The 15153-nt window shown below is 34.1% G+C and overlaps 2 protein-coding genes across 2 annotated transcripts; one reads left to right on the plus strand and one right to left on the minus strand.

Annotated features, from left to right (window-relative positions):
- Positions 1 to 2833: 2833 nt before the first annotated feature.
- On the plus strand, positions 2834 to 4578 carry LOC145100369 (11-beta-hydroxysteroid dehydrogenase A-like). The gene is made up of 6 exons (XM_079037667.1): positions 2834 to 3114; positions 3209 to 3401; positions 3502 to 3587; positions 3654 to 3785; positions 3877 to 4041; positions 4125 to 4578. Exons 1-6 carry the CDS (start codon positions 2932 to 2934, stop codon positions 4416 to 4418), a joined length of 1053 nt encoding a protein of 350 aa, XP_078893793.1. The 5' UTR covers positions 2834 to 2931; the 3' UTR covers positions 4419 to 4578.
- An 8570-nt stretch (positions 4579 to 13148) lies between these two features.
- LOC145100370 (11-beta-hydroxysteroid dehydrogenase A-like) lies at positions 13149 to 14925 on the minus strand. Its single transcript, XM_079037668.1, has 6 exons — positions 14716 to 14925; positions 14388 to 14580; positions 14098 to 14183; positions 13896 to 14027; positions 13649 to 13813; positions 13149 to 13586 (listed from the first exon to the last, which is right to left on the minus strand). Exons 1-6 carry the CDS (start codon positions 14896 to 14898, stop codon positions 13296 to 13298), a joined length of 1050 nt encoding a protein of 349 aa, XP_078893794.1. The 5' UTR covers positions 14899 to 14925; the 3' UTR covers positions 13149 to 13295.
- Positions 14926 to 15153: the final 228 nt, after the last annotated feature.

Here is a 15153-nt window from a genome sequence, read left to right on the forward strand (position 1 = left end):
TCACCTAACTTAACCATAAAATGGACTTAAGCATTCAAGGCCCAAATTTTCTTTTCTTCCCTCTCCTCTTCTCAGTCCAACTACACAAGGAAGGAGAAGTTGACTTTTGCTTGCCACCTCACCATTGTTTCTTGGTTCTCCATGCAAATAACTCATGTATCCAAGCAACCATCCCTTCACTCATACACACACACATACACACACACTTCACTCAAAATTCTCTCAAGGAAACTCTCTCCACTCCTCTCCAAATTTTCAAGATCTAAGAGGCTTTCAAAGAGATTATTCCACAAAACTCATCATCTAAGGTAAGTTCATGCTTGGATCTATGACCTAGACTCTTTTTTTTTTATCAAAAACCTCTTCCTAATCCATACAAAATCATGATCACTCTCTTAGAAATCATCTAAGTTCGAGATCTTCCAAGGAAGGTTGCTAAAGCCGAGAAATAGCATCAAACTTCTTCTAGTCTTCTTCAAAATCAAAACTACAGCTCAAGGTGAGCTTCATACCCCTCTATTTTTGGTTTTCATATGTTTTATTGGGGAGAATACAAGAAAATATGTAGATCTATGTGTATGTGTATGCTATGTGTGATTTTATGCATATATGGGTGTGATGTTATGTGTTTTTGTGATGAATATGTAACAAAAAGAGGTGATAATTCGAGATCTATGACATGAGAAAGGAAACAAACAAAAACAAAGTTCTGTTACACTAAGCTAGTTAAGAAAAATAGCTTATAAGGTTATGAGGAACATACTTTAACATAAAACCCATTTTAGGACTTAAAATGTTAAAAATACAAAACTTGGGGTAAAAGCTGCCAAGTCACGATTTCTTGATGGTCAAAAAAGTTTTTACAATCATTTTTCTGAATATTAGAATTTTCCAAGGACTTAAAATGCAAAATTTTGAGTTATTGGGCTAAATATGGGATTTTCGGCCCAACAAGCCCAAAATTGCGAAAATTGAAGTTTTTAAGGGGCTGAATTGTAACATTCTGTAAAACAGGGGACATGAAGTGAAATAAAACTATTTCTAAGGTCAAAAATGCTTTTAAACTCCAAGAAGGATAAAAAATATAAACTTTTTGTATTTTGGGCCAAAATTGTAAAAATTGCAAAAGTTGGGGTTCTCACCGAGAAACACCATTCTGGAAGGGCTAAAACTGTTTACTGAATATAATTTGGGTTAAAAATGTCTTTTCAACAATTTTATGATACAAAGGTGTCAAGAAAATGTTTTTAAGGACTAAAAATGAAATTTTTTTATATAAAGGACTAAAAGTGTTATTTTTATAAAAGAAAGGTAGTGAAAAGGGTCAAAGTCATACTTCTAAACAAATTAATTCATTAAGACAAAAATACAAGATATTCGGCTAGCGACAAAACGAAAAACAAATACACCTTCAATACCAAATATCGTTATAAACGAATTGATTCGGTCTCGAATCAATAGAAAACAACAAACGTTAAATCAAAACACTCCAATAGATACGTGATGACTACAATGAGTAAATTTACAAACTTTGGGCTTATGAGTTTCAAATTATGCTTGTTGGGTCTTCCAAGCCCACCAACATGATCTTTGGGCCCAAAGGGATAACGCTTATATGTTATTGGGCCTTCAATGACCCAATATTTTTTAAAAGGACTTTCAATAGCTTTGTGTGCTAGTGGGCCAAAGTTTCCCGCTAGAAAAGCTAGTAAGGTCATAGTAATCAAATGCGAGTTGGACCATCGTGTCTTTTGCATCCACGACAGCCTAAGGAACTTACGATAGTAAGGGGACATAATACTCCCCTTCTCTTCATTTGTTAAGGCTCACGAGAAATCAAAGTAGACAAAATTAGGACAATATACAATATGGATTAATTCAATATTCATTCGTTAAGACAATACAAAAGTCAGTAATCACGAATACATTTCAGCATCGGGAAACATTGGGTTTTTCCGGGGAATTCAATACTACTCGTTCGAAATATTATAACTATAATACAAAATACCCTTTATATATATATATATATATATATATATATATATATATATATATATATATATATGTTTTTAAAATCATTCATGCATCAACTTATGAATCTCACACTTTGATAAACAAAAGTCTTTTTAGAAAATATCGGATTTTCTGGGTTTTACAAAATAAATAAATCATTTTATCGCAACATTGCTTATGAACTCACCAACATTTCATATGTTGACGTTTTTCCAAAATAACTTTTATTCTCAGGTAACAGGTAAGCGGAAGAGTTATAAGAAGTAATGTTAGATGTTATGTTGTTAAATGTATTCAAACTATGTAGGTTATAAATGTGTAGTGTTAAAACAATGTACTTGATGTGAACAATTTCAGTTGTAATATATTGATGCATGATGACGTTTATGTTATGATTCATGTATATTCATTGTAACGATATTCAATTTAAGTCACGCGAGTCTTCAGACGTTTCCGCCTTCTGATTCGGGGGTGTGACATTTTTGTTATACCATGTGAAATATTTTTCTTATACCATATGATGTGAAATTTATAAGTTTATGTGAATTTAGTCGATATGAATATCGAAATAATAAATCAAATGAAAAGTAAAAGCACTCATAAACCTCTTTTGCAAATTAATGTATATTATTTTGATAACGTGAAATCCATCTTATCCCAAACAATTATCTGAAAGAAATATTATTGTTTTATATCTAATATTTTTAGCTTAGAATTGGATAAAATTTAAAATTTATAGAAACGGTGGCACCGCTTGAAGAGACTTCTACGTGGCACTCTCTCTTGTGTCCATGCAACATTTTCATCACCTCCTTCCACTTTCTCAATTTCATCACCTCAAACATAATATCACCATTCGCCACCACCTCTTCTTCATTTTCAGTTTTTCACCCCACTCTCATACACACAGAAGCAGCCATGGATTTGATTAATGGAGTCTTGAATCTAGTAGCACCTCCTTTCACCTTCTTCACCATGTTACTCTTCCTCCCTCCATGGATCTTCTTCAAATTCTGCCTCGGCATCCTTCGTTCCGTCATCTCTGAAAATATCTCCGGCAAAGTCGTCCTTATCACCGGCGCCTCCTCCGGTATCGGCGAGGTACTTTAAACGAATATCTCCATTTAATTTAGACTATAGCCATCGACATAATAACTAATTAAGTGAATCAATAAATTAAAATTTCACGATGCAGCATCTCGCATACGAATATGCTAGCAGAGGAGCCTGCTTGGCTCTGTGTGCTCGGAGAGAGAGTCGTCTCCGGGAAGTAGCTGACCGGTGCCGGCATATAGGATCGCCTGATGTTATAGTTATCCGCGCTGATGTCTCCCACGCTCATGACTGCAAACGGATTGTTGATGAAACTGTTAATCACTTCAATCGATGTATACATATACTTCATATACAAATTCTATGAATAATTTCAAAACACCATTTCTATGATTATTTTGGTTGCCGTAGATCTAATCTTTTAGATGAATGCAGTGGACCATTTGGTGAATAACGCTGGAATCTCTCAAGTCTGCATGTTGGAAGAAGCAGATGATATCACGAATTTACGCCCTGTTATGGTAAACTTCGCATGATCTTGAACTAAACTAATCATGAACAATCTAAAAAATTTCGGATTTTTACAGGATATAAACTTCTGGGGTTCGGTTTACACCACAAAGTTTGCAGTTCCTCACCTGAGAAACAGTTGTGGAAGAATCATCGTACTTTCTTCTTCGGCTTCATGGATTCCTCTTCCAAGGATGAGCATTTACAATGTAATTTCCTCTCTTTCACAACAATATTGCATCAAAATGGTGATTTTATCTAATGCTTTTAATTAATATTTGGGATGATGAATTAATGTAGGCAAGCAAAGCAGCACTAGCACAGTTTTATGATACGTTGAGGGTTGAATTCGGGTCGGATATCAAAATCACTGTTGTGACTCCCGGATTCATAGAGTCTGAACTTACTCAAGGCAAATTCCTTTCCCACGAAGGCAAATTAGTAGTCGACTATGATGCTCGAGATGTAAGTTAGCATCTAATTTTTTTTTTCTATCTATTGATTAATGTCGCCGGAAGTTGATTGTTGACATACTGAACGATGATCAGATGCAAGTGAACTTGTCGCCGGTGATGAAAGTTGAAAGATGTGCAAGGTCGATAGTGAAAGGAGCTCTTAGAGGAGAACGCTATGTGACTGAACCTGGGTGGATGAAAATGAGTTACGTGTGGAAGGTATTGTGGCCGGAGGCTATGGAGTTGGTTAACCGGTTGATGTGTATGACGACAGTTGGTGGGGATTCTCGCGATGACACTTTTGGGAAGAAGGTTCTTGATATCTCCGGAGCTCAGAACATTCTGTATCCGCAGAGCATTCAGTCGTCGGAGATGAAGGTGGACTAAATATTGCATGCGGGTTGTCTGTGTTAATAAAATGTGTTGACTTTGTTACAGTCGTTTAGGTTTGTGTGTGGTTTTATTGTGTATAAATAAGAAACCGATAAGCTGAATGAGTTGAGACCTTTTGTGCATAATATTATCAAATGTAGTTTCTGAAGGTTGATTAGGACATCCACAAATGTAGTTTTGAAGGTTGATTAGGACATCCACAATTTGTGTCGTATCATCATTCACTATTCCATACAATTCTATTCATTTTTATCCCACAATGAATTAAACTCTAAAAGTTCAATGGAACATATTATAAAAATATTTATTTAAAAATTTTAATATTTTTCTTTTTCTTATTAAAGAGTTTAATGGTCATTGAACTCTAAATTCATTGAATATCAAGGTGGTATTTCATAATGGTGGACTTATATCCATTGAATGATAAGTAGGCATGATATCTCATTCAACTCTTCCATTAAACTCCTTATTGTGGTTGTTTTTAGTCTGGAAGAGAGGACGGTGGATGTAGGATATGTCATCCCGTAATTTCGAAAAAAAAATATACTGCTTGAAAATATGAAGGATATCATTGGCTATCCGTTTAGGGCCGCCCATGGGTTAGGGTAGTGATGAACCATTTTTTTAAAACAACAATCAGTCTAGCCATAAGGGCATCCAAAATGCATTAAGCTTATAAGAGTTTAATGGATTAACACCTCATTATTATACTTACTATACAACTCTACATTAATTTTCCTACAATGCATTAAATTCTATTGAATTCAATGAAATATATATTTAATATTTAAAGGGTTTTCATTTTCCCATTGAAGAGTTCAATGGTCATTGAATTCCATATCCATTGAATACCAACATTGCACCCCACTATGGTAGAGTTTAATCCATTGAATGCCAATTAGGCATGACACCTCATTCAACTCTTCCATTGAACTATGCATTATGGATGCTCTAAGTTAGAATCACAACAAGTTCAAACATTTTTCTAGTGAGACAATTACACTGGCAATTCAACAATTTCCCTTTTGAACATCAAAATTTCATCTAACTGAAAGCCAAAAGTTTCACCTTACTTGCCAGATCTTGACTGTTTCTCACGGTATTGTTGAATATGTGTTCACTCCTGGATTTCCAAATAACCCATGTGGTGGCCATGAGCATGAAAGAAACAATTTTTTTTTGAGAGAGAAAGAGATAGTAGTGTTGTTGTCCATTTGAAATAATGTTTCAATAGAGCTTAAAGCAATTGGAATTTTCTCCCATCACATGTGAAGTATGGAACGAATTTGAATCGCGGTCAAGCACACCATGAACATGTGTATCTCCGACTCATCTCTACAGTTACAAAGCGGAAAAGTGTCAATTGAAGATATGTTGATTCTGTCTAGGTTGACCTGTGTGGGCAACCTCTATAACCTTGTTTTCCATACTAAGATGTTGACTTTTTTCGGAACAAATACAGTTCCAAAGAGTCTTGATCATGTTTGCTGATATGAATCTGAAGCTTGTCTAAAGACAAGTGTAGGAGACCAATGGTATGCCAAACATTCCCCTCCTACCATACTGTCTTGACCATGAATAGTAGCCATAATGTCATGCTATATGGTACCATTTTTGGTTCTAAATCTCCTCCACCATTTAACTAGCAAGGCATAGTTAAATGCTCGGAAGCTTCCGATTTCCAAGCCACCATTTTGTTTCGTGTTAAGCACTTTTTCCCATGCAACACACACAATCTTTTTATTCTCATGACTACCTCCCCAGAAGAAGTTACATCTAATGCTTTCAAGACGCTTGATGGCAACACTAGGGGCTTTATAAAGGGGGAAAATGTATGACCCAAGGCTACCAAGAACGGATCCTCTCTAATAAATAAATATTTTTTTTACCACTTGTCACACTCTCATTCAATTTGCCAAATGTTATTTTGTGATTTTTTTTTTAATTAATTTTTTTTCCACATGTCATTTTATGAGTTTTTATATTTATTAAATTTACATAATATTTTAATGTAATAATTGCAATAAATGAATATTAATTTCATTAATAAACTTACTTTTTGTAAGTCGTTTGTTCATTTCTGACGATCGACCCAATTACCTTTTTCAATTTCTCAGCCAAAGTTTTTGCAATGATTTTGTACATGCATCCAATGAGATTAATCGGCCTAAGATCGACAAGGTTTAGTGGGCTGTTTATTTTGGGCACCAAGGTGATAAACGAGGCATTGCTACCAGAATCGATAACATAATGATCTTCAAAAGAAACGAGAACCAAATCGAACCGATTAGTGGTATTTAGTCTAGTTTTTGGTTCTTCTAATCTATCATTTTCAGTTTTCATTTATTTTGGTTCTAATTTGGTTCGAGACGGTACCGACTACAAACAACTTAGTAGAACCGAATCGAAAGTGGAACTAGTTAGTGATATTCGGTTTATTTTTTGGTTCTTAGTATAACCGAATTGAAACTAGAATTGGAACTTGTTAGTGGTACTTGGTCTATTTTCGGTTCTCCATTCACTATTTAATTGATTTTCGTTTATTTCGGTTCCATACCAATGAACCGATTTATATATCTAGGTTAGGGGAATCAAAACTAAATTCATTATTTTATTAAATTTATCATTTAATTGATTGCATTATTATCTATTTCATTATACGTAATTTTATCACTTTTTTAATAATGTATTAAATTTTATAAATTTTAATAAGTAAAATCTAATTTCTTAAAAGATTCAATAGTCATTGAATTTTATCTTGAAGTTATAGTATCGGATTTCGCAATGACAAAATTTAATTGTATATATAAATATCTCGTTCAACTAAGTTGATGTTAGTATCGAAAATATTATGTGTGATATTATGAAACTAATTGTGATACTCATATATTACATGAGTTTATTCGTAAAAATAAAAATACATATGAAGATTTAAAAATGTTAGAAAGTTTGAATTTATAAGGAAACATAGAAAAATAATTAATATTAAAATTGAAGTTCTTATTTCTCTTTTAAATTTTAATAAATAAACATTTAAAATAATTGGATTCAATTTAGAAATTTATAAATTATAAGGAAAGTTATATTAATGAATTTAATATGCATTTATTATTATATTTATTAGAATTAAACATCATACGAAATATAATAAAATAAAATAAAATCATAAAATGGACGTATGGATATATTATTTACTCTAAAATTATCAAAAAAATGACATGTGACATAATATATCAGAAAATAACAAGTGACATAAATGATTTTTATACAATAACTGTTATTTTTCATAAGTTCTTTTGTACAATCTATTTAATTCGATAAAATGCATTTTGAGAAAATTATATATTTATTGATTATTTAAACTAAAAAAAATGTAATGGTCGAGTTTCAGGTACTCTTTAACATTGGAATTGATTTTAAAAAATTTGCATTTTTGGTCCCTGAGTATGTTTGGCGTACTCCCTTAAGTGGGTCGTGGGTGTTGAAGGCGTACGCTGGGCGTATCCATGCGTACATAAGCAGAAGACAAAGCCTAATTTTTAGGATTAGGCCCCTATTTAAATGCCAATATGGACCTTAAGGTTGCCCCCTCATCAGCCTCATTCCCTCTAAAGACTCCCCATGAAACCATAGCCTTTCCTTGTGTGTTCTTGAGCCTTGGAAGTAAACTTTTACTGGTTTTTATGCATTGTGAAGAAGTAGGAGGTTGGTGATCAAGCATTTGTTGGAGTGGAGCTTGAAGATCCAGAATCTTCATCATCTTGGCATGTCCCAGACGGTATAAAGTTGCAACCTTATTGATTTATCCTTTAGATCTAGATAGCTTGGAGTTTTTAGCATATTTTGACTCCTTGAGTTGTGCTTGCGAGTATAAGCTACTCCAGAAGCTTAGGATGTTAGATCTTAGTGTTTTGAGGTCCCTTGTGCATAAAAATGGTAGCTTTATGGGTTTAACTCAACCATGCAAAGGTTGATGTTCATTTCATGAGGTTAAAGAGTTACAGTTAGGTTTTAGGGTTTATTAAGCCATGCATAAGCTTAAAGATTCATACTATATGGATTAAGACCTTGTTTTAGAGTAGATCTGAAGTTTGGACAAAAAGGTCTGAAGAGATTAACGCATCCAATGAAGGATTATCTCATAGACCAGTATATTGGGCATACTTCCATGTACGCTGCACGTACTGGGTTCAAACCCCATAAGTTGGTCAAGCGTGAGTACGCGGGGCGTACGAACTGGGTACATTCAATGTACTCCGCACTATAGTCTTACACGGTTTTGGGCCATATTGGGCTTCGGTTTCTTTTGGGTTGGGTCTCGGTTTTGGGCCGATAAAAGGAAAAGGTAAAATGGCCTTTTTACCCTGAGGAGCCGCGTTTAATGAATTAGATTCATGGTTATGGTTTATGACCTAATTATTAATTAGGATATTATTTGATTGATTAGCGGGGGGATTCTCCAATTCAGTAGCCCGAACATCTATTTGTTTATCATCGGATCGAGGTAAGTTTGCTCACTATACTGTAAGATACTAGGGTAGTGTGTGTTTGTTGTCTTTGAGACTCTTGTTGTATATTTGTATGCATGTTTGCTATATGTATGTGAGGTGTAATAGACCTGGGGGTGAAATAGACCCGGCATAGCCTTGAGTTGTCATTTGAGCTGAATAGACGCGGGGGTGAAATAGATCTGGTACAGCCTTGAGCTATCATGTGAGTTGAAATAGACTCGCGGGTAAAATAGACCCAGGGGTGAAACATAACCGGTTCAACCTTGAGCTGACATTTATGTATGATAGGTGGTATTTTGGGGAACTCACTAAGCTTTGAGCTTATGATTTTTAGTTTATGTTTCAGGTACTTCCAATTCGAAGGGGAAAATTTTTGGGATGATCGCATTGCACACACCATCATTTTCCACTTATGATGATTCTGATGTACTTTTGGATGATTATTGACAAACTTTGATTTCCCTTATGATTTTTATAAACATGTTTGGTTAATGGTATTATTGAAACAAAAATGAAATTTTTAACCATGAATTTTTGTGACGTTACAAAATCGATTGTATCGAACTTCACATTTGCTAATGCCAAAAATCGTAACATAATCTCCTCTAAAATTCTAATTAAACATTGCATCGTATTTAATTATTTAATTATTCTATTATATTAATAAAGATTGAGTAATCTACCCAATATAAATATAAACGTTTATTTTGAAAAAATAATATTTTTTTTTTGATAAAATGATAATATTTTCTAGAATTTTGGATATCATTCTAGAGTTTCATTTTTATGTTTTTGTTTTATGCTAATTTATAATTTGTAGTATGATTATTTATGTATGTATTTTATATGTTTATATGCTTAGTATGGTTTAGTGGTATTTTTTTTAACTTTATACTACTATTAGTGAAAATAACTCATATTTTCCAAATGAAACAAAAAATTTATTGCAAAAAAAAATCATTCTGGAATCAAATGCTGAAAGTCTAGTGTAAAAACTAATAATTACAAAAACACACACACACACACACACACACATATATATATATATATATATATATATATATATATATATATATATATATATATATATGTGTGTGTGTGTGTGTTCAAATAATAATAGAATGTGCAAATGGAACCCTACTTTTTCCGTGTACACCATCCAACTTGTGTAAATCGTCTTCGATCTGACTTGGCATAGATCTTTGTGCAACAATCTATGCTCACTAAATGACCAACGATCAACCGCTATAGAAATCAACATAAGAAAACTCTACAATCTCTTTTATCGTCAGACTGTTGTGGTACATATGTGTTATTCAGAAAGGGTGAGTGTGAAACTCTCAAAGGAGATTACATCAGTATAGTTGGTACGCCCCTAATACTTGATAGCCACTACAAGTATGTGGATACAAGCTTGCATAACTATAAATCAAGATGCAAGTTCTAAAAAATAGTCATCATCCCCTTAACTATCGTACATGTTTGATAATCCGGAGAACAAGAATTCCATTGAAGGTGAAATTAAAGGTTTATATATATATATATATATATATATATATATATATATATATATATATATATATATATATATATATATATATATAGGTTTAGGTTCAATGGAAAATGATTAATTAGGGCAACATATGCTGGAACCAATGATCAAGTGACACGTGTCTATTTCTTTATTCATAAGCAATGTATTATGGAAGTTATTTATGTAGTTATTCCAAAGTGATGTGTTGTCATTCTTTTATTGGTTCCAACATGTGTTGCCCTAATTCTTTATTTTCCATATAACCTTTCCCTATATATATATATATATATATATATATATATATATATATATATATATATATATATTTGTGTGTGTGTCTTGGAATAACCAAAGCATATTGTAAGTGAATTTGGCTAGTACCTCGTAAACATAAACCGATGAACTCTAATGGACAGAGAAAAGTTTGAACCCAGTTTGTTTATGATTACTGTTTTCCAGGATATTGTTTTTTAGCAGATCACATACTGTATCTTCGGGAATATGACAAGATCCCGAAATCCTCCTCTTTTTCAAGAATATTACAAGTGAATCGAGTAAAGCATAATTAACATTAGGGTTAAGATGTGATTTTATTTGCATCGTAAGTATGCATGAAGATGGGTTTAATAAGGGAAGAAGGAGATGTGGTAAATATGTAAAAGGGGAGAACGAAACATGTGAGAGATGATGGCTACAATAAATTGAGATCTTGTTATTGTTTCTACAATGATTTAGCCTTTCCAAAAATGGGGTGCGGGGATATCCAGGTTTCTAGTGAATTGAGAGGATGGAAAAGGAAAAAGAGGTATGTAGTCATGGTTAACATGTTTATCATTAGGTATAGGAAAGAAGAAGAAATAATAAAAGGGTCACAATAATGAGATTTTCTAATTAAGGCACATATAAGAAACATTAATTATGATAAATATTACCATAATTAAATGTTAAATATATTTATTATGGAGATTATTAATGTATTTCAGATTTAATTGTGGTAAATTAATCAGCAGGACAAATTTGTCTTTTCATATTGATTAGGGACAAAATATTAAATAATACAAATACAAACTCTTAATAAAAAAAAAAACTTATATCAAACATGGATACATTTCCAAACAAAAAAAACTTATATCAAACATGGATACATTTCCAAACATATGGACCATTTAGATAACTTAGGGTAAATTACACCAACTGTCCCTCGTGTAAATGTCAAAACGCATATTAGGTCCTTATTTTCAAAAATTAACTCAGACCGTCCCTCGTTTGTTTTATACTTGCACGCTTCATCCTTGAAAGACGAATTTGTTGTGGTTTTAGTCCATTCTATATTTAAAATGACTATAATGTCCTTCTGTATTTATTTTTCAATTAATCTAATAATATTTATTATTATTTTTAATTTAAAAAGAAAATGGGACCCACTTCCACCACCCATCATCCTCTACCTTCACTCCACCAACCCAATTCTTTACCCCCCTCTTCTCTCTAAATGTGAGAACATCACACACCACCTTCACTACCCAAACTCCAGAAATTACTACCTCCATTATCATGTTGGCCACCAGTGGTTATCTAAAGTCGGAAACAAGAAGCTCATTAGATATTTCAACGTTTTCCTCATCCATGAGGTTGAAACCTAATTTTTTAACAACGAAAACCTAGTTCACACTTGTGTGCTCCTCACAATCGACGATGTTGTTGCAGTCATGGATCTAGTGAAGTCGCCACCACCGGAGGTACATCCGACCTCTAACCCACCCTTGTCTCCTCAATCTGAATCGAAGCTCCACAATCGGATCTACACCTTCGCCGTCTCAAATATACGCCTGTTCGACTAAAAACCTTCTTCACCTGTGCGCCACCATTGATCTTCTTCTATCTGAATCTTGTCCTTCTCCGATATTCATCTCTCTAGTAAGTAGTAACCCTTACTCCAGCTATCTATGTGTTTAAGTTTTAGATCTAAAATGTAGATCAGAGATGGTGGTAGTGGTGTTGGATATCATGTGTAATCCGCCTTTCTAATGATTACACAAACAAAGGGGTCGATTCTAAGGATTGAAACGTCTTCATACCACCAATCAGGAGGAACAACTTTGACGAGTTTAACTCGGGCTTAAATCTTTGATGGGTTTTCATGTTTAGTTCATCTTCTGGTTTGACATTTGTTTGAGAGAGAGAGAGAGAGAGAGAGAGAGAGAGAGAGAGAGAGAGAGAGAGAGAGAGAGAGAGAGAGAGTTGGTGGCCGGAGATAACTGTTAGGCTTAAAAGACTGGTACTCTGATAGTCGGAGGTGTAGTGGCTGGAAGTGACTTTTGAGGTGGTTGACGACCAAAGGGGTTGAACCAATTTCAGGGTATGTTTAATTTTCTAAAAATCATAATTGATAAAATAATAATAATAATAATAATAATAATAATAAGATAAGCTATAAAGAATTGACAAACAAATGAAAAAGAAAAAAAAAAATACTAATATGATAGTCATTTTATATCTACTGGGGACTTAACGTGCACATTTTAATGATATGGGGAACGGTCCAAATTAACCTTTAAAAATAAAGACTAAGTTTACATTTAATGATATGGAGAACGGTCCGAATTAACATTTAAAAATAGAGACTAAGTTTACGTTTTAACATAAACAAATAAAACAAATAATGTAACATATTCACCATCAACAAATAATGTAATTTACCTTATAATTTACTTTGCTTCTATCATTTTCTCTTCTATAATTATACAACCATACTACACAAATACATATTTTAGAGCTTTTATTTTTTTACTTCTTACGTCCGCACAACATATTAGATTTTACCAATTATCCTTTCTTTATCTCCGGCGATCTGACAGAATCCGGCTGCGCCAGACGCCTCAGTCCCGACACATCCAACAGCTTCTTACTAGGTGCATCCAGCGGCGACGCCCCTACCTTCACCCATAAAAACCATCGATTCACCCACTCCACCATCTCCGGGAAAAGCGCCACCCAATACGCCGTCGTCTGGATCCACTTCGGCTCCGACATGTACACATCTCCCCGGCAACCACCATCTACAACAGCCATGGCAGACGCCGTCGCCAACTCAATCGGCATAATACTCATCTCCGCCTATCAAAAATAGAAATAATTCATCTCTAAATAAAAATTACATATATACATCGATCACTTACATCTCTCATGTCCTGATCAACTACCATCTCCCCATCTTTATTCATGATTTTGCCTCGACTCATTTCCGATTCCGTCAACCCTGGAGTCACGATTGTGATTCCGACGTCTGAACCGAGTTCAAGCCTTAATGACTCGTAAAAGCTTACAACTGCCGCTTTGCTTGCCTGAAAGTCACAATCGAAATTTGCGATCTCAGCGATGAAAGATTAAGAAAATAATAAATAATAAATTGGTTCTTATTTTTACATTGTAGAAGCTCATTCGAGGTGCAGGCATCCATGAAGCAGATGAAGCGATTACTATAATTTTCCCTTTCGTCTTTCTCAGGTATGGAATTGACAGATATGTCATATACACGTAACCCCAGAAGTTTGTATCCTGTAAATTACAATTTTTTCAATGATTTGGATTTGTAGAGAATGTGAAGAACAAAATAGTTGGTGATTACCATGACTGATGTGAAACTTGTGATATCTGTTATCTCTTCTACCATGCACATTGGTGTCACCCCAGCACAATTGACCAGATGATTTACTGCATCAATTCAACAAGAACGTGACTAATATTTCGTTCATATCATCTTCGCTGATTAAAGCCTCTGAAAACGAATAACTTCTAACAATTCCGATTAGATAAGTGTCAACTGGAAGTCTGGAACGAAGCCCTATGTTACTCAGATCTCGATTATGGAGGAAATGAAAACGATTTAATTAAAACTGGTGAAGAAATGACACTTACGTCGTCCAAAACGCTTGATAGTTTCGTCAATTAGTCGTTTGCAATCATCAATATCGGAAGCATCAGTCGGAATCGCGATGGCTTCCGGTGAACCGAGTAACTTGGCGGTTTCCGCAACATCACGGAGGCTCTTCTCTCTTCTAGCAGCCAGGACCAGATATGATCCTCTTCTGGCGTACTCATAAGCGATATGCTTCATTTTGATGAACATAGAAGAACTTAATTTAACAATTTATAAACCCTAATTATCGCCGAAAGAGGAACTCAGAAATTTAAATAACTTAATGTTAAATTCGAAGTAAAAACGTATTGTTTACGATTTACGAACCTCACCAATTCCTGAAGATGCTCCGACGATCAATACAACTTTTCCGGTGACGTCTTCCTTAGAAATGGAACGATTGATATAGCATAAAACTTTGAAAACGCAATAAAGCGGAGTGAGGAAGAAGAGTGCATTCAGGGTTACTATAGGAGCAATCAAATTGAGGAGTCTGTGAAGAAAATCCATGACTATTGGTATCAGAAATAGCAGGGAATGGTCATGTAGAACAGTAGAAGCCGGGAAGAAAAGAGGAGGTGGCGAAATGTACAGGTGGTCATTCTTCGCACTGTACACGTGGCGGCTAAAAGTCAACAAGAACACATATGCAAAATAGTCCAAATCCAAAAACAAAATAAAGCGGTCCAAAGTCCAAACTCGAAAGTATCCATTAATTAAAGTATTTGTATTTAGAGAATAAATTATAAAATGTGACTATCGTTC

The sequence above is a fragment of the Lactuca serriola genome, chromosome 4 (genome assembly GCF_051521515.1).
Source record: "Lactuca serriola cultivar US96UC23 chromosome 4, Lser_US96UC23_V15, whole genome shotgun sequence".
NCBI classification, from domain to species: domain Eukaryota; kingdom Viridiplantae; phylum Streptophyta; class Magnoliopsida; order Asterales; family Asteraceae; genus Lactuca; species Lactuca serriola.

Excerpts from the sequence above, each read along its gene's own strand:
- LOC145100369 (XM_079037667.1), top strand. The coding sequence starts at position 2,932 with ATGGATTTGATTAATGGAGTCTTGAATCTAGTAGCACCTCCTTTCACC. Across the intron at positions 3,588-3,653 it reads CGAATTTACGCCCTGTTATG|GATATAAACTTCTGGGGTTC; the intron begins GTAAACTTCGCA and ends GGATTTTTACAG. Across the intron at positions 4,042-4,124 it reads TCGACTATGATGCTCGAGAT|ATGCAAGTGAACTTGTCGCC; the intron begins GTAAGTTAGCAT and ends AACGATGATCAG.
- LOC145100370 (XM_079037668.1), bottom strand. The coding sequence starts at position 14,898 with ATGGATTTTCTTCACAGACTCCTCAATTTGATTGCTCCTATAGTAACC. Across the intron at positions 14,028-14,097 it reads CAAGTTTCACATCAGTCATG|GATACAAACTTCTGGGGTTA; the intron begins GTAATCACCAAC and ends TGTAATTTACAG. Across the intron at positions 13,587-13,648 it reads TTGATCAGGACATGAGAGAT|GCGGAGATGAGTATTATGCC; the intron begins GTAAGTGATCGA and ends TATTTTTGATAG.